Raw genomic sequence first — 19,427 nt, 5'->3', positions numbered from 1 at the left:
AAGGAATACTGATTAGGAGGTCTAATTGGATGGGGCTATGTTGGTGAGAGAGAGAAAAAAGCTTAATTAAGGCCCACTGAGACTTGAACTCAGATCACTGGATTCAGATCGGGGCAGCTCGTTGAGAAGGGTAAGAAGATATGAGCTTTCACATCCGAATCGCCCAAAGTCTCCAGGAACAACAGTAAAAAAAAAATGCCTAGATTTTTCAGTAGTCCATTTTGAAAAACAAATCGATAGAGGGGCCTGAATACTCGCTAAATATAGCGATAAAGTCGCTGAATTAGCAACGCTGGCTTTGATGTGGTGTTTTCGGGGGGCGTGCCGAGTTGGAACACATCCCGACGAGGAAGCCCAATATTGTTTGTCTTAGTTGAACGTTTTCGGAAAATAAGAAAAAGACACCACAATTTTTAGCAAGCACCTTAGAAATAATAGGTCAAAAATGATTTTCTTATTAGGCTGACACCTGTTCCCGACAAGAATTATACAGACAGGTCGGAGGACTATTAACGGCGCGCGCATATCGCCATATTGCTCAGGTTTTGCTACAGTAAAAACAAAATTCACGACAAAAATCTACAATTAAAAGTTGATATGTAATACGTGTATCGTTAAGGATTAGTGCAGTCGATGTAAAAGCTAAACCCATTCTTTTGTCACACCGGAACCTAAAAGGGCCTTGGCAATAGGAACCAATGTTAATAGCTGTTCTAAACCGGTTAAATTTCCCTAACGGACTGGAATGTTCACGCACCGAAAGATTAGCAAAATTAGCATTAGCAGATCAAAGAGCGAGCATGTTGCAGACTGTAACTTGTGTGTGCATTCATACACGAAACGCCGAGCATGTTTTTCAAAGTGTTAATTAGAAGGACAATCCCATGCGTTGTTTTTGCTCGTTCTATATGTGGTTAGCTATATTCTGTTTTGGCTAAGGTATCATTGGTTGTGGTCTCCAGCGGAGCGTTACCGTTAGCTAGCAAAACAAGGAGCAACAAGGAAAACTGCCAAATACTTCCATTGCACCTGCTGTCGATGTGCAGTGGCAATTTACAACGTTTGCATGTGAAAACCGCCCTGAAAAAAGGAAGACGTAAACTCCGGCTGCAGTGCCAGCAGCTGATCCTCTAAGGCCCACGGGATGGCTGCAGCAGGATCAGGAGATGGACCAAGCGCCAAAGAGGACCTCATAGATTTATACGGCGACCTCAATGAAAACGAGGTGAGTCCGACTTGAAACATTTTGTAAATGCATCGATGAAGTCACTTCATGTGATATTGCCAATGCCTCGTGTTTTCACAGTTCAAATGCACACACATTTGCTATCTGTGTGGCCTGAGAGCAAATGATGTTTGTTTTTTCAGTCTTAAGGGAAGTTATGACATATATGCATTAATCCGTTACTGACATGGGGCAGTGATTTAAAATAATAATAATAATAGTAAAAGTACAGTTTATATCTGCTTAGAATAAAATGACACTTTTTCTGTCTCACTGAAGCCTTTTGCCTCATTAAGTCTGGTGAGAGTACTTCTATACAGTAAACATTGATATGCATCTGGTCGTAGACAATACACTGAATCAAGTCACTATTCTCTTTTAAAACTTAATGTACAGACACAATTTGAGAAAATGAACTATGGGGCAGATTTGTATTTTTTTCTTTGCTTACTAAGTCTGTATTTTCTATCTCGTTCAGGATATGGTCAGAATTGCTGAAGCAAATGAGCTTTTTGATGCAGTTCTGACCGGTTCAGTTAATCAAGACAAGAAGAATGCTACTGGTGTTCCCCCTTGTAAGGAGACACCAGCAGAAGAGGGAAGTAGATCAACAAAAATGGCTACAAAAAAAGTAGTGAACTCACAGAGGAGGTTGTCGTTGTACATCGGAAATTTTCCCTGGGTGAGTGACAGCCTCTCTCCTTGTTAATGCTGATTGCTTGTTGTTGTATTGCTCAACATTCATCATGTCATCCCTCAGAACTCATTGCCAGCTTGAGTAGAAGACCTTTAAGAAGAAAATAAATACATCTTTCTACAAATCATTTCTCATTTCAGTCATTGCACTGAGATATGATCAAATAAACCGTCTCACCAAATTTACCATTTGTTTTGAAATGTTGTCAGTTTCCCTGACATGGCATAAATACATCCATGCTTCTTAGAATATCTTCAAATGTGCGCCTTGTTTGTAACTGCCCACCATGTCTCTGATTATAAAGTTGAACAGATGTGTAAGTGGTCTGATATATCTTGACACAAGACTTTCTGCAATAATATTACGCATAGTTTCATCACATATCCTCAGAATGATTGACTTTCCTGAAGTCAACACAAAATGTCAGTAATGAGTGACAATAATCTTGTTGGTTTAACTCTCCACTTCTCCTTTCGGGACAGAGTGATTGAACAAATTAATTGTATATTCACTTTAATTAGACTGAGCACCATCTACTAGGTTGTACAGGTTCTCTTCAGCACTGGAAATAAACAATAACAGCTAGACAAATCTCTCCTTCAAGGTACTGAGTCCAAAAAATGAGAAGTGTCATTTCTTCTTCATCAGTGGTGATTCCTGCACTTCGTCCTTTGAAATGTTTTCTTAGAATGTCTCTCTGTCCACTCAAAAATGTCTTCTTTTAATACTTTATTTTGAATGGTGGAACATCATGTGCCTCACAAAACGTATTCAAACCAGTATTTTACTTTTACTGACCTCTCGTCGGCCAACCAAACAAATCCAAAAAAAAAAAAAAAACAGGCGAGCCCTTCCCTGACCTCCTTACCAAAGACAGGAGAAAACAAACAAAAAAATCTGGCTTCTCAACCCTACTAGGCAGGACTGCATTGGTAAAATTAAAACTAGTGGATGTACAATAGGTTCAGAACTTGAAGTGGTTCAGCTCTTGGTTGATCACAGGAAAAGAGAGAAAGCGACCAGCTTCTTCACAAAGGCCTCTTTTGAATGGCACCTCAACAGCTCTCCTCCAATTATGGTCCAAACTACAGGAAGCTGAAAAATACAACAAGAAAACCACAGCCCCTGTAAGCAGGGAGGGGGGAACAGTACCACAGACAGATAACAAATGACTCACAGTCATAACAGTAGAAGGCAGATAGAGTTGCCGGAATTGTAGTGCTGTAAAACAGCTGTGTCCTCTTGGATTTCTATTAGCACAAGGGACAAATTGATATCATGATTTAGGTCACATTTTAGGTCACCCTGTCAAATCAAGACTTTATATTACTAACTTCATTCCCTCTTCCCAAACCTGTCATTTTTTCAGTGGACATCTGACAAGGACCTTGTGTCCATTGCCCAGCGGCTTGGTGTGAAGGACTTGACCGAGATCAAGTTTGCTGAGAACAAAATCAACGGCCAGTCAAGAGGGTGAGTGTTGGCAAATGTTTTCAGAGAAAACTAATACTATTGGGAGAAAGGATGCCTGTGTTTTGATATATTATACTAGGACCTTTATGTTGTATCTTTAGTAGGTATAAATGTATTGTTGCTTGTGCTATCGTTACAGGTATGCAGAAGTAGTGGTAACCACAGAAGAGTCGCTAAAAATTTTGCTGGAAAAATTACCCCAATGTGAACTCAACGGGGAAAGGATAGACTGTCGCTTTGCCACTCGGCAGAACCTCACTGTGTTTGAGGACATAGCGAATAAACGTAAGATGGCTACAAATTTAAGAACGCATTATTGAATTTACATTGTATTGCAAAATGACACCATTACTGTCACCTTTCATAAATAACCCAATGTGTTCTCTACAGGTATACCCTTGCGTGTTAATGCCAAAGACACAAAGGAATCTTCCAACACTTCAGAAAAGATTCCCTCGTTATTACCGCAGGAGCCCAGCCCTCCCCCTCTACCTCCACTTTTTCCATCACATCCACTTGCAAACCGGTTCCCTTCATTACCGAACCCTTTTCTTGGTCATCCACCACCGCCATTCCCGCATATGCCGCCAACAATCCCTCCACCCATGCCACCCCATTTGATCCCCCCTCCTCTCCTCCACATCCCCAGCCAACCATCTCCCAGTCTGCATATAAATCCTGCATTCTTCCCCCCGGCACAAGACGCACAGAGCAGCAAAGCTTATAACCAGCAAAGGTCAGAACACACATTATTTTTATTGCTTCTTAGAGCATTGAATGATGTTTTATAATTTTTCAGATAACAAAGCACTTAAAATATTGTTGTTTTTAGTAGTAATTTCTGGTGACGGTTTATTAATTCTACTTTTCAGTACACCACAAAGTACAGCTGGAGATTTTGAGGAGCTGATGAACAGAAATAGAGCTATTACCAGCAGTGCAATCACCAAGGCTGTGTCTGGAGCAACAAGTGGTGAGTACAGATGATCAGAATCTGTAAACTGGAAGCAATAACAGAATGTGGATAAGGGACACGCAGATGGAAATAACAATCTGAATATAAAGCCTCTGCACTCCAATTTAAATTGGAACTTGGAAGTACAAAGATCCCTTATTTCTGATGTATTGGTATAGATAATATCAAATAGTTTGTTACATAATCTAATGAAGATGAACCCAAATGGGTGTGAGCACTTGGAATTTTAGCCTTACTTTACTGCATTTTTATGATAAATGTTTTTTTTTTTGTTGTTGTTGTTTTTATTAACCTTTATTGTAGGGGCTTTTAATTTAACTTCTTAAAATCAATGATTTCTAATAGCTAATCTCCACAATTCCTATGCAGGAGACATGGGAGTGGCCATGGAGACACTACTAACTGCAATTGCCATCATCAAGCAGTCCAGGGTGTATGGAGATGAACGATGCCAAGCTCTGGTCACCTCACTTAAAGACTGTCTAGTCTCTATCCAGAACAACTTTGGCTACAGGTGCGTATACTTACCCATCAGGACTTCTTCATACTGATACTGGACCCAGAACTGTTAGATTTTTTATTATTATTGTTGTCAGTTTTTGTAACAAAAAATCTTATTCATTTACAGGAAAAGCAGCCGTTCCAGGGAGAGGGAGAGAGAGAGAGACCGGGACAGAGGTCGTGACAGAGAGAGAGAGCGTGACAGAGACCGTGAGAGGGATCGTGAAAGAGAGGATCTTTCTGGCTGGGAAGGTGCGGGAATGTCTCGAAGACACAGAGAGCGTTCGTTGGGTGGAGAGAGGGACAAAGACCGCTCGCGAGAAAGGGAACGAGAAAGGGAACGGGAGAGGCACAGAGATTACAGAGACCGATACCGCTAACGTGGTAAGCTAACTAATTTATACTTAGATCTTACTGTGGTACATCTTTCATTTCATGTGTTTTATAGACCCTTTTCTCAGAAGAAATTTTAACTTGTCATAGCAAGAACGTTTTCAGTCGCATTATTCTGGCAGAGCAGTTTGGTCTCACCGAAACTTTTTAATGGAACTGAGCCATTACGAATGTTTCCCACTCTACCTGTGCTTCTGTTATAAGTCAAAATGACTTGCTGTGACGTCTGTTATCATTTTCATTGTTTGATTTCTTGGCATATTGAACCTTTGTGTTTTGAAGTAAACCAAGACTGCAACAGAAGTTGAAATTCTTCACTATAATGATGAACTATGAACTATGAACGAATCACACAGGGAGCATTGTTTAGTCTACCTCTTGTGACATCCGTTAGATATATTTTGTATATAAATTAAAATCATCATCTTCAACTGTTTTCATGCACAGTGTAGCACTAAGGTCTTCAGTGAAACTGAAGGCCTTATTTAAAAAAACACTAGTCTTTATATAAGCTGTCACAGTATATTCCATCTGTCAGATTTACAATGCCCACAATACTTGTACTTACAATACATGTAAATAAATCATAAATAGAAGCTGAGTGCCTTGCAGTGCTTTACACTGTTAAAATGTACATTAAAACAAGCTTCAACTCGGTTAAATTCTAACTTAATTTTGAACTTTTCATGAGACTGTGGGATTGTCTGATTCTGTGTGTGACTGGATGTTGTTGTTTTTTTTGTTTGTTTGTTTGTTTGTTTTTTTAAATGTCCCCTGCTGAATGCTTAGATTCTCTGCTATTTCAACATTTCCAAAAACCTTTCAGACAGATGGGTCAGTAGTGAAGCTCACTGACAAATGTCTTCCAATGCAATCCACTGTTAAAACTCTGCAGCCCTTCATGTCACCAGATTTTTTCTGCATCAGTTTCCCCGTCTGCATGGGAACAACATTTCAAAGATAACATATAGTTTGGTTCCAAATATGGATAACATCAGCATGATAGTGTTTGTAAAAAATCTTTGTGTAAATAGCAGCAAAAGTCTCACCTAAGAGGTGTACCCTATATTGACCAATACAGTTGATATTTGGTTTAAGTGTGAGTTTGAAAAGTATGTTTTTTCCTCCTCCCTAGACTGGTGGGCTCTCTGTGTGAAGCAGAGCGACGAAAGGACTTTTTTTTTTTTTTCAAAGTCGTATAAGAAGCTGGAGGAATATAAAATGAACCTGAAGATATATACATCAAATATCTCTAAAGTCCGAAGTGTACTTCCTTGGTTCTCCAGTCACATTGAGACTTTTACTTGTTTTAAGAGAAAACCCATGGTTGTAGGTTTCAGTGCTTGCATGCAGTCATAAGTAACACATCTTAACAGCTAGTGTAATGTTTTGATCACCTTTTTTGTATCAAATCTACAAATTAAAAAACATTCCCTGAAATTATAATCCGTGTTTTTTCATTCACTCATATTTTACTACATCTGTTTACTGAGAAACACAATCTCATAATTGCATATATATATTTTTAAACTGATAAAACCTAAGGACCTTATTTCAACTTAAAACTGTCAAAACTAATTTGTGGCAAATATATTTGCTTTCTATTGTCACTGATCATTGTGATATAAGCATAGCTCAAACTAGTTTCCTGTGTATTTTGTAAAATAAGAACAAAAATGAAGTACACCTACTCATTGGTGCTGCTTTGCATGCACGGCATCAGGACTCACTTTACATCATTTGACCATGGGAACTAGACCAGGCAGTAATACAGGAAACTATGTCAACATCTTTATTTGAGAAAAAAAAATTAAAAAAAAACATCAAACGGGTGCACACATGAATGTTGTGAAAGTCTTCACGGAGGCTTGCATTTGTTGTCACACATTAATATAATGACATGCATCTATGCAAGCCACATCCCCAAATAGTCCTTCCAGTCATCATTTCTCCAGAGGAGCATAATTCAAGAGTTTCTCAATAAGATCTACGTGAGAAAGGAGCATCCTCCGACAACAGTATCTCTTCAGGCCCAGGGCATCGAGGGCATCACTTAAAAAGGAGAAAGGGAGTAATGTCAGAATAAAAATACCCTGTGATAACTGAATAAGAAAAGGTATGTACTGAGCTACCGCACAGCTATGAGAAGATCACGAAGATGTGGAAATGTTCAGGTTTTGCACAAGGCTTATTGGCGTTTTAAAACACGCATTGCAAGGAAATTACTGAGCTGCTATGAATGTAGGTATAAAGAGATGTGCAGTGACAGAAGCCTGAAGCTTCCTCTATCTCACCCTTCAGTATACTCGGCTTGAAGTAAACCAAGGTATGCTTCCCATTTGTTGCCGACAATCTTCCCACACGTGAAGCACCGTACAGGGATAATCATTGTAGTATACCTGTGGACAGGGACACATCACCCTGTAAACACTGATACATGTGATGCAAACTAAGCAGTCCGATATGCTATGCTAACTCTGATTGGCGCTTATAATAAACAACTAAAGATTCATCTAGTTACAGTTTCTGTAAAGTGTTGATTTAATGCCGTTTAAACCAGAAGTCGTTGACTAATACACCCAGAGACGCCGATTAAGCTCCATGGTTTAAGATAAGTAGCTCTCTCCCTGTTAGCCACGCGGCTAGCACAACTGTACGTTTCGGCACGTTTAGCTTACGTTAGCCGCTAGCAACATGCTGTCCTGTGTTGATATACTAGTGGTTACTTAACAGTAAAAACACAAAATCTAGCCCGAAAGAGTCGTGTTGTATCTACTCACCGTCACCGCCTCTGTTTCCTTGAAAACAAAAACGTAGAGAAATCGACTACAACAGTGCGATTGTAGTTTTCCCTCGTTCTCTCTCCAGCCCAATGCTTCAGTCGCAACAACAGGAAGACTTCCGTCCTCAACCCTTCAGAATAAAAGCTTCACCATCTGAACAGTTCATTAGAGCGTTGATAAAATGTGATGTCTTTCAGTTGCACGTGAAATATTTCATTACCGTCTCAAAACTACAGCCCTAAAAACCGAACATGCCGTTGACGCAAGTATGGAAAACTACAGACATCCCAAAACAGTTCAAATATACAAATAGCTCCAACAGTATCTATGATCTAATCTGGTTTAATAAAGAAATATCTTCACTGGTGTGCTGTTAGAGCACAAGGTATGGTTATCGTTTTGTGGGATAGTAAAGAGCATGAAGTATTGAGAAACACTGACAAACAACCCATCATTAGGGATAGCCTTCTGACAGCAGATGCCAGACATTTAAAATTCTGAACAGTAGACATGGTTCTTCTTGCAGATATAAATAGACATAAATTCTCATCCTTAATAGTGTTATAATCAAATGATTTAGATTGTGTCTTAAGATCTAGTATGACTACACACACACACATATATGTGTCATTTTAAATAATTTTGATTGCTTTTTACATGTTAGAATAAACTAAACTAAACAAATGAATCTGTACTGATCTGTTACCTCTCATTCATTCATACAAAGCTGAAGATACATTTGTCATAAAAAAAATGCTTACTTGGGCTGGTTCACTTCCTTTAATTAGGTTGGATTTCAAACTCTTTTGTACATTTAGAAGTTTGGGGCAGAGGGGAGAGTGCATAAGGAAAGTATGTTAGAAATATATAAAAAATATATCATAACCATCATCCTGATCATTACAATCACCATGAAAAGCATCATCATCGCCATCGTCATTTCTTGTACCTCCATATCACCACCATTTCCATTTCTAGCATCGCACACTATTACATTGTTAATGTAATTTAACTTGCTACAGCACATGTGCTAAATGAGGAGACCTATCTGAATTATTGCATTTATACGCTGTTGAAATTATGAAAATAGGATTATTATTATATTTTTTTGGTACACTGTATTGTACAATGTAAGGTGAAGTTTGTTTTGGTGTTGGAATACTATCTTTTGGAAATGTCTGGGGTGAATGATTAATGTGGTATGCTCATACAATATTTTAGCCAGTAATGTATAGAATTATTTGTAACTATACAACTAAAATGAAGCAATGAAGTGTCTTTCTGCTACCTACTTGCAACAGGGACTACCACATGAGTTTTCCAACGTGAAATGAAAATAGTGTGTACACATGTATGATTGATTGTGCGCAGCAACAAAATTGCGACAGCTTAACATTTTTTTCTGTTTGAGTAAACTACATGACAGTATTTCTTTTTACACCAACATTCATTGTATAAGCAACCTTGGATGCTCTCATTACATTGTAGTTGTACTTACTTATTAATGAGGTTTTGAGAATGAGATTTTGAAAATACATGGGGAGCACAGTGTAGATGGAAGCAACTCCCATGTTTTGGTAGCAGGTTTCAAACATGACACTGCAACATTAACGGCTGTTGAGCCTCCTACAGCTAGGCATCTACTATAAGATGTAAACAGCCTGAAGCAGCGGATGTAAAAGACATGAAAAGTTATTGATTTGTGATATGATTAGACAATAAAAGAAATCTTTTTTTTTTATTATCCTACAGCAACAGTAACTTCACTATTTTTCTCAGTTCTTTAGTGTACATATTTTATGTCCAACAATCCCATTACATGCTAATCCTCAACCGCTGCATGCTTATATTCTACGTTCTGTCTCTGAAGATGTTTTGAAATTGCACAACGCCATTCTGTATCTGACTTTTTTTATATACAGGGACTCAAAGTATTTTACCATGTGCTCAATGCCCTTCAGTTATACATTGGTTTAGCCTAGACATGTGCAATATGTCATAGTGCATAATCCCAGCTGTTCTCCACCCTCCTCTCAACTGTCTCCACTGACTTATTTGCAAGTAAAATAAACCCTAAAACTCTGATAGCCGATACCGTAAGTTCCGACATTACAAGTACAGTTTTTCGTCGTCTTCTAGCTAAGTGAACCTAGCTAATTTCCAGTGCAAGAATGTACAAACATTGCAACATCAATTCAACATTTGTGCAAACTGGATTAAACAAGATAAAGCAGTTGAATAAGCTACCTTTAGGAGAGTTTAGACTTTTTAGCTCAGTAATACAGTGTAAGTTATTTTTTTAAGAAGTAGATAATTACATTTCAGATGCAGTATTGTAGCGATATCATGCATATAGTACTATGTATAATTGTGCTAAATTTACAGCGGTGATCAGAACTTGAATGGTTTGATTCACTACAAGTGGAAGCAGGCCAGAAAAACAGATAAAGAAAAGTAAAATGCACAGTGGCTCCCCATCCCCATCTGTACCGTGATAGTCTGTGAACCAACCAGCATCCACACACTAACTCACCAACCAATAAATACTCTAAGTTTAGGGTTTTAATTTCTCCTTGCCAGTAGCAACACTCCCAGTAAGATGGCTCCTGCAGCAATAACGGCACCACCGATGAGAAAGGGTTTCAGGTGTTCCAGAGAGTCTGTGCCGGAGGCCGCTGCCTCGTCACCTGCTCCTGTTTCAGCTTCTGCTGCTCCATCCTCGGAGGGAGGGCGATGCTCAGGCTCAGGGGCTGCAGGGGCAGGGTCAGCCTTGCGTGGGGCTGCTGGCTCTTTCTTCTCTGCTTTAGAAGCTGCCTTGGGGGCTGGAGCCCCGGACTTGGTCTTGGCTTCCATGGACTCTGAGACAAAGGTGTGGTCTGGTCTGGTGGAGTCTTTATAAGGTCAGCTCTGTGCCGCTTCACTGAGGAACAACAGCAAACAGACACAGCCAGATTATCTATCGAAATTAGCCTCAGACACCATGTTATCTGCTCTGTTGAATATAGAGACGCTGACATATGAAAGGCTCCCAGTTAGCCATGTACTCACTGTAAAACAGTGAAACAGTCACGGGGCGTAGGGGCCTTAAATGTGACCTTGGAAGAATATGACATTGATGGGAATACTCCGATGCTCACAGGAACAGGAAATCACTTATTTTGGTCGCAGCTGCTATGACATAACCCTCCACTCAAGAAATAATTACACGGCTTTTATACAGCACCAACTGGTAGTTTTATAAAGGAGGCAGGAAGAAGGTAACTGCAGCTGCAAAGCTTATTCCTAGTTAAGGACTAAATCTTTATCTCTAGTTCCCCCACCAGTGTCTTGTCCAGATGCAATAATACAAGGCTTCGATGTCTTTCTCTGTCTTGCTCCCGTTCCCTCACTGTAAAACCCGCATGACTCATTTGTGCTATAAATGGAGGACAAGATGGAGGAGAGAAATAAGGACCACAGCAACTGCGATAGAGGAAATCTGGGAAAATGCAAGAGTAAAATGGGGGGAAAAAATCTAAGAGGAATAAATAATGCTAAGATTGACTGATCACATCATAGCAGCTTCAATAGAGAGTAGGCTGGATACATCTTTACAAAAATGCCTCAGTCTAAATGTTGCTGTGATAAAAGGAAATAAGGGCCTTACCTACCTTTATGGCAGCTCAGTAGAGATTGCAAGTGCAATAGATGGACGGTGAAGCACAGCAGTCTCTGAAAGTTACAGTGTCCTCAGTGCAAGGAAATGACAGAAGGCAGAGAGATGGAGGACACTGAGAACAGGAGGGAGGAGAATAAAAAGGAGAGGAGGAGAGACTGGGATGTACCATCTGATCCTCAAAATAGGGGGGAAGGGGGGGCCTAATTTTCTATTTGATTGCATCCATGTTTTGGTATTTTGTGTTAACATTTTAAGTCATTTGAATTGATATGGCTGTAAATGTTTATTGTTGTATTCATTATGTCTGGTTATTTATAAATAGTGTGATACTAAGAGTAAGATTTTTCCTTTTGTTCAGTACTTAGTACTTTTTTAGTATATATTGGATTAGATAGATAGATAGATAGATAGATAGATAGATAGATAGATAGATAGATAGATAGATAGATAGATAGATAGATAGATAGATAGATAGATAGATAGATAGATAGATAGACTACACTTCACATAATTACTAATTAATTTATTTCAGTAACAACATATTTTATTGCATACTTTATTGCAGGTAAATATTTGTATAGCCTCTGCCTATGCAAATGTGCATGATATAATGTGAGAAAATATGCAGAGATAGCCTTAATTCCCCACACTGTTTAATATACTGTATGCATGTGACTATTCCTACTGCAGACCAGTGACACCTTTTGAATCTATATCCTGTCCAAATAGTATTTCCTTCCCAATAATAACCCCACAGGTCACGTTGTGAAGAGGATTTCCTTACTCGTCTGACATTTCTGACAGAGGACTACTGTTTTCATGTGTAGATTATATGAAGTGACGCGGTTCCACGCCCTTCATACGCCAAAGCCAAAGAGCAGTGTGTCAAGATAGTGATAGGTAACGCACGGTTGCTGCCGATCCAGTTCCCTTTCCCTTTCCAGTTCCCCGTACACATTAAACACAATAAGTATGAATTTTAAATTTTCCACATGTTTTTTTAAACATCCCGAAATATAATTTGAGAATTTCTTTTTATTTTGGTCATGAAGTGGTGCAAAAAAAAAAAAAAAAAAAAAAAAGGCTAAATGTAGCTTAAACTCAGGCAAGGACTGAAATGTGACCTATGGGGAATATTCAGGGGATATTGTTTACAAACGATTTGGTGGGTAAAATATATATTAATATGTAATATTCTTTTAAATGCGTGTTTATTTTTCAGTACAAATCAAGCTCCTGTCTCGATATTTTTAACTAACAGTAAATAATAAACGGCGCATGCGCAATTCCAGCGTGATCACTCTCACTTTTGACGTCCCTTGTCCTGTTTTCCTACATAACTGGGAGCTTTCTGAAACTATGGAACAACTGCACAAACAAATCAGAGTCACTCCATCCCCTGGGTCTTTGTGGGTGACATCACAAAGGGGAGCGGCAGCCTCTGGAAAAAACAGAGCACTCTTTGAACCAGTTGCTGGTTCCTTGATATTCACCCACCACCGGTAGCGCCCTTTCTCCACTGGATCTCCGAGTGGCTGAGGTTTGCCATGAAAAAAAAACGGTCAGGTGTGCGTAAACGTTGTACGGCATTTGCGCAGTCGAACGCGGAAGGGGAATAGCCGATTCGTACGTATTTTTCGGTGGGAAAATGTCCTATGGGATGGGCCAGAATCTCGGGAAACGCTACCTCCGTTTTAGCCGCTCTCGGTTTCGGGGTTCGGGAGTTGTCCGGCTGATGGCACACTAAGTCTACTGACTGCAAACGCGAAGGGCTCCGTCTTCTCCTTCTTCTCATTCTTCTTCGCTGAACCTTAAAGACAACTGTGATCCAATGTGGGTTTGACTGTAATAAATCCGTGCTCCGACGGAAGGACACGAAAATGACCCACACGTACTGTGAAAAGCCACAGCCGACGACGTGTTGCAATTAAGCCGAGCACCGAGCCGTCAGTCTCCGGCGGGATTCAAGGCGAAGCGGACGGTGTAGTGAATTGCTCTTGATGGTATGTGCCGGGTCTGCATGACAGCCGGCCACATAACCGAGGCGGTGAGGAGTCTCCTTCTTTTTTTTTTTTTGTTGTTTCTTTTTTTTTCTTGACGTCTCTGGGTCCATTCATCCCTCTGCTGTAATGCCGTTCGCGCGGTTGTTATAAATCGGTGCGACGACTGAGAATTAATCCACCCAACGCTGAGCCGGTGTCGGGGAGAGCGGGGCTGAGGCGGCTCGGCAGTCGGAGGGATATGGGAGAGAGAGCGGAACCGATGCAGTGGGTCTTGGCAAGGCATCGTCAAAATACAGGTGAGCGGCATGGTACGGGACGAGCGGGCTGACTGATGCGCTGCCCTCAGATGTGTGACCCGGCTTTTAAACCCATGTTGTCCCTTTTAGGCCACATCTCCATTAGCTAGGCCCGCAGGATGCCACCTTAAGCAGCTGTCCTGATTGCATGAGATTAGGCACTACTGCTCCTGATCGACTTGTTGGAACCACACGCTGTGATGCTGTTGCACATACAGACACACATTAGTGCTGTAGTTTTTTTTTTTTTTTTTTTAAACAGTCTTACGGAGATCTAACAGCGCGCCGTAGCAGAATATTAACTTATTTCTAGAGCCTAACCTGATGTGCCCATTTCTTAGAGGACCCATTCACCTATATTGGCCTAATTTGTCATTCATGTCATACCTCTTCAACCGTCTTAATGCTTATACGCTGCCTTTGAAATTCAGCAGTAGATGGCATGCTTTCCTGAAAAAAAATAAATAGATAAAAGACCTCCTGGCACAGTGACAGTCATGGGGTAATGTCACACCTGTTTATCATCCACACTGAATATTTCACTGCTAATTGGGCCCTTCCTCGCTCACGACGTCCAGTTGTGAACATCGTGTTTCCTCTATTTTCATTATGCTGCAGCATATACGACCAGCTGTCCCAATGTATGTAATATTTCAGTGTAAGAAAGGGGGAGGGCAGGGAAGGGGGTGGCATAGTATTTGAGCACAACATGTGATGAGTTCACCTGAGAGTAACGAGGGAAACGTTGCGTTTGTTACACATAAAGTGGGGTACAGTCTCCTCAAGGTTTGTGTCTAAATGGAGACACTAAACAGCCGTGTTATGAGTAGCAGTTCACGGCACCTTTGTGGCACGGAGGCGAGTCCCGCAATACATCCCAGCTTCTTCTGATTGCATATTTCCTTGTTTTCTATGATTTCCAGCCTAACTGAGATTGAGGCTGACTGGAGGGGGTCTGCATTCACTGATGCAGTCTTAGGCGTGGAAAAGTTTGACACAGACAGACGGCCAACACAACTACAGTGGGCTGTGGTTTCTATTTGAGTCATCCTCTCGTGCCAGGAAGCTGGCTTCTCTCTTTCGGTATTGACTTATCTGTGTAATCTGATTGAGCAGAACATAATGGCGGTGTTTCCCATATAGTTAAACAGTCATGGTGCTTTGGGATGAAGTGGCAGCAAAACGGAGATTTAGCACGATTTGATTATTTCTGGTTCAGCACGTAACCAACAGCATCACTGATGGAGCACAGTCAGTAGCTAATTTATGACCCAAAGCGGCTAAAAATATATACAGTGCGACATGACTATACCATATTAATCTGCAGTCACTCCGATCAACTCCTATCAATGGATATTATGTTCCAGGCAGTCATTAGACACAGTTAAACTGTGCAGAATGGTGTTTTCTGTCAGTCATTTCTCTTCCCTTTTATTTCATTTCTCTTTTCTGTGTTTGACTTTACATAAACATCTTTGGCATGTGCACAATGTATTGTCGTGCAACAAACACCATGTGTAAATGGACTATTTAAAGAACGTGTTTTATGAAATAATCGTGCGTTAAATGGTGTTTGGGTTGTTAAGTGAAAGCAAGACTACCAGGACGCTCATGCATGTGTTTACTATTCATGCATCTATTAACTAAACAGGGAAAGCATTTGTTGGTCAACCTGCAAATATTCAGGTTGAACACGTAATTCTGCTATCTGCGTTGAAAGCACATTTCACAATTGCAGGACACTTTCGTTTTTATTACGCGAGACCATTTACAACAGGCTTCAACAAGAAAAATGCAATTACACTATTTATTTGAAATGGAAATGGAGAGTTTTCTCTTGTCAGGGCGTGCGGTAATTCATGACAAGAGGAAAAAAATGAGAAATGAGTTCCGATGACCGCTGTGTATCCATTTGCCAGACATAGCAGTTGAAATGCATATTCATGAGATATGACGAGGCAGTTAACATTTTCAAACATGCTGTTGAAAATTACCCTCTATTAAATATCCAGTGCCTTTGCACGAGTTTTTTCGCACAGTGCCATTGTGCAACAGATGCATGCACCTTGACTTAGTCAGTCGTAGGTGATCGTGAAAGGGCATCAATGATAAAGTGAGTGTGACAGTATTGATGGTCTGGCAGGTGTGTATTGTGCATGCCCCCTTCTAGACAGACTTGCGTTTATTGCAAAATCTTTAAACCGTTCAATGCAGTTGGGTGCGAATGCCATGTAATGTTCCACGATAAATTCAACGGGCTGCCAAAAACCTATGGCTGCAGGAGAGTGTTGTATGGAAAGTAACTGCTGCAGTTATTTTCAGTGACTGACCAAATGCAATGGCAAACAAAGCCGTACATGGTTTGTGGCAGCGAGCCACAGACAGGTTGGCAGACCACATATGTTACCACCCGAACATAAAAAAAAACATGTACACACAAACGCACGCATGCAATCTGCAGCGCACATACGATCACATCAACGGAAAGAAAAGAAAATGGAGTGGGAAGAGGTGAAAGGGATTGAGTGGGTGGCAGTGGGAGAAAAAGATGGAGAAAGAGGCAGAGGGAGAGTAGGAGTGAGTGGCACATGGCTTTCAGTCTAAAAAAAGATGAGCAGCACGGAACCAAAACCAGAATCTGGATTAGCTAGATAAGGAAGAGGAGGGGGACAGGGGAAGGAGGAGAAGGAGAAAATGTAGGTTCTCTCTGCGCTGAAAATGGTGCAGATGCACACGCTCAGTTTCAGGCTCATAAATGTCCTCTAAAATATGAATACTGAATGAGTGTGTGGGTAGGAGAGAGCATGGAGATGGGAAGAAGGATGATGAGAAAGAGAAAGGGTGAGATGGAGAAAGTAGAGGGTGTGATTCCTTAGGATGGGCAGAACACTGCTGTTGTGTGACAGAACAAGGAGAGACGGGATGATTAGAGACGGCGAGACCGGAGCCAGGGATGTGACAAATGTTGGAGACAATCTTGATCTGAGCGAGTGTAACACTGACCCAGGCAGAAAAAGAGAGAGACTACAGCAGATGGATGTATGACAGCCAGCAGAGGAGACAGAGAGATTTGGGATGGTGCAGTCATGCCAACCCAGCATAACCTCAGCGTTTCTGAAGACGTCTTTACTAGCCTGTCTTTCCAGGTTTGTGCCCAACACCTCTCTGCATGCCAAGTCCTCTTCAGTCTGCCTTCACAACCCCTTCAGCAAATATTTGGCTAGTTAATTCTTGTTGATTCTGACAACATGACAAGCTACCTGCAGGGCAGGGACACCACTATATATATATATATATGTATGCCCAAATGTGCCCATCATTCACAGACTGATGGTGCAGTAGTTCAGTAACCCTTTAAGACCCATCACGCAGTATCCGGTCTGGATGGATTCTGTATTCCACATGTGCATGTGATCTGTCAACTTCGTTACTAAAGTCATGTCTTAACGTTTTGTGTGTACAGACAAATGGATGGCATTTGAAATCAATATTCTTGGGTGTTTTAAAGATGCTCAATTTTATTTCAAAATCAGAAAGCACCACAAAATAGTTCCTAATAATTCTGTGGGTTAGCTCAGGGTTTGTTGTAGAGTATTTGCCAGGTACATCCAGGATGTGAAAACTCTGTTATGTTGGACGCACCTTTGTTTACATGTCGACTCTCATCAGGCGTGAGTCCCACTGAAAGTGTATTCAGCAAGGACATGTAGATGTCAGTCTAGGGGTTATGTGTGTGTGTGTGTCTGCAGGATAAACATTGGGTAAAATTTAGCTATATATTAAGTTACCAGTGGATGGTTTACTGTCTGAGTTTCAGATTCAACACAGTCACCCACTCAACACGAAAGGGGAACAGTGTTTCATAATTGTTTAATCTTGTGCTGAAAAATGCACACATTGCTGCACTGTCACAGCTTCCCAGTTTCTAAGACAACGGGACATCCTGCTTTTTAGTCAGACTAACTGTATCTGTGAAAAACCAAGTTGCATGTAGACCTAACCAAACTCTTTTGCCCACTGAGGCTTTGAAAGGTAGTGGTAACAAATTTTCACAGGAAAAAATGGTAAATTTGCTCTTAATAGGAAATGACGGGGTTCTTCCTGTGTGTATATACTCCTACATGTCTCAACATGAAAACAGCGCTCTTTTGTAATGTTGTAGCTAAGGGAAGTCAAATTGACCACAGCCTGAACATTGCACTATGGAAAATAAGTGATACTTAGACAGACTTTGATGATCCACAAGGGAAATTAATTGATCATAGTAGCTTAACTGTCACAAAAAGATGACTATTAATAGGTTTAGTGTGCAGGTAAAATGGCTTAATGCATCATCAATTTAAAAGCCAACAGTATTAGAAATTAAGTCGCTGTGACATATTTGTCATCAGTAAGATCAAAGAACTGCAATGCTCTGTTAAGACAATGGGTCAGTGTTTCCAAGCTGTTTGTTTTCAAACCAGTTTGTAAGGTTAGTTTTCATCTGTGTGTGTGTGTGTGTGGAGATGCAAACTAAATGTTCTTGAGCTTTTTACAGTGCTGATAGATTGAGTGGTTGGTCAGGGAAAGAATGTGATGGGAAATAAAGAGGCTGTGTCCCACAACTTGGCTTTATGCTGCTGCTGTTGCTGCAGTAGACTCAGTGTGAGTGAGCGAGAAGAGTAGGATACTAAAACACCTGCTGCTGGCCATACTGGATCAACCAGCTCTCTCTGAATCAAAAAGGAATGTACCACAGTGCTGATGGGATGTGACCTTGCTGTTTGTGCAGATTTTAGATTCAGGTCCAGTATCTGTGGCTCCCCAGGAGTGTTGCGTATTGATTTATCGACAGAGCTCTGTGTAATTATTTTAGCAGTGAGACCAGGTGAGTTTTTACTTTTTATCTGCAAAGGCGCATGTGTGTGTTTACTTACTGTGTGCAGAGATAACAGAGCAGCTGGAGTTTTTTTTTTTTTTTTTTTTTTTCTTTTGAGTGAGTAAGAATGAGATTGTTGTGGATGTCGGTAGGAGGAGACGATGCATCAGACAGCTCGGTCGGCCCCAGTAATAGATTTTAGATGCTGTGCCGCATACCTATGCCTCGCTTGTCCATGCGGAACACAAAGCCACGATGATGGACGGGAAACCCTGTCATTGTTGTTACATCATTGTTCTTTCGTCACGTGGCTGTGGGCCTGGCACAGAGTAGCACACTGTGTGGAGCACAAAAGCTTTGCTCACATGCAGGAATATATCACAGTCCCTCCACAAAACACATGTCATTTGGATGCACATGACGTTACTAGCTCAGGATACGAGTCTGGAGTTAGTGTGACTCATTCCTCTTGCAGAATGCGTCCATCATTACAAAGTCATGAACAGCACTTTGACCCTAGAGTCGACTGTGTAGCAGTTGCCTTAAAGGTCAGGTTTGAGACAT

General features: G+C 40.7%; 2 protein-coding genes and 1 long non-coding RNA gene across 5 annotated transcripts in view; 2 read left to right on the top strand and 1 right to left on the bottom strand.

The window, feature by feature from the left end:
• Window positions 1-529: 529 nt before the first annotated feature.
• LOC125005817 (cleavage and polyadenylation specificity factor subunit 7-like) lies at window positions 530-6,711 on the top strand. Its single transcript, XM_047581424.1, has 9 exons — window positions 530-1,225; window positions 1,704-1,907; window positions 3,292-3,395; window positions 3,535-3,680; window positions 3,786-4,131; window positions 4,268-4,368; window positions 4,741-4,885; window positions 5,000-5,256; window positions 6,401-6,711. The coding sequence occupies exons 1-8, from the start codon at window positions 1,145-1,147 to the stop codon at window positions 5,250-5,252; spliced, it is 1,380 nt and encodes a 459-aa protein (XP_047437380.1). The 5' UTR covers window positions 530-1,144; the 3' UTR covers window positions 5,253-5,256; window positions 6,401-6,711.
• A 2,102-nt stretch (window positions 6,712-8,813) lies between these two features.
• LOC125005707 lies at window positions 8,814-11,956 on the bottom strand. Its single transcript, XR_007112475.1, has 2 exons — window positions 11,699-11,956; window positions 8,814-10,968 (listed from the first exon to the last, which is right to left on the bottom strand). It is a non-coding gene; the product is annotated as an uncharacterized LOC125005707 (long non-coding RNA).
• An 839-nt stretch (window positions 11,957-12,795) lies between these two features.
• Window positions 12,796-19,427, top strand: part of dagla (diacylglycerol lipase, alpha) — a 32,219-nt gene continuing 25,587 nt past the window's right edge. The window contains exon 1 of one of the 3 annotated variants that reach the window (XM_047580031.1): window positions 12,796-14,005. The gene's annotated coding sequence lies outside the window, so the exon portion shown is untranslated. Of the gene's footprint in view, window positions 14,006-18,726; window positions 18,873-19,427 lie in introns of those variants that run through there. The other 2 variants (XM_047580033.1, XM_047580032.1) reach the window with 2 other exon arrangements.

Source organism: Mugil cephalus, chromosome 3 (genome assembly GCF_022458985.1).
Source record: "Mugil cephalus isolate CIBA_MC_2020 chromosome 3, CIBA_Mcephalus_1.1, whole genome shotgun sequence".
NCBI lineage: Eukaryota > Metazoa > Chordata > Actinopteri > Mugiliformes > Mugilidae > Mugil > Mugil cephalus.
This window is presented reverse-complemented; position numbering and strand designations above follow the sequence as displayed.

Coding starts and splice junctions, on each gene's coding strand:
- LOC125005817 (XM_047581424.1), top strand. CDS start 1,145: ATGGCTGCAGCAGGATCAGGAGATGGACCAAGCGCCAAAGAGGACCTC. Junction 4,132..4,267: donor AAAGCTTATAACCAGCAAAG/GTCAGAACACAC, acceptor TCTACTTTTCAG/TACACCACAAAGTACAGCTG. Junction 4,886..4,999: donor CAGAACAACTTTGGCTACAG/GTGCGTATACTT, acceptor ATTCATTTACAG/GAAAAGCAGCCGTTCCAGGG.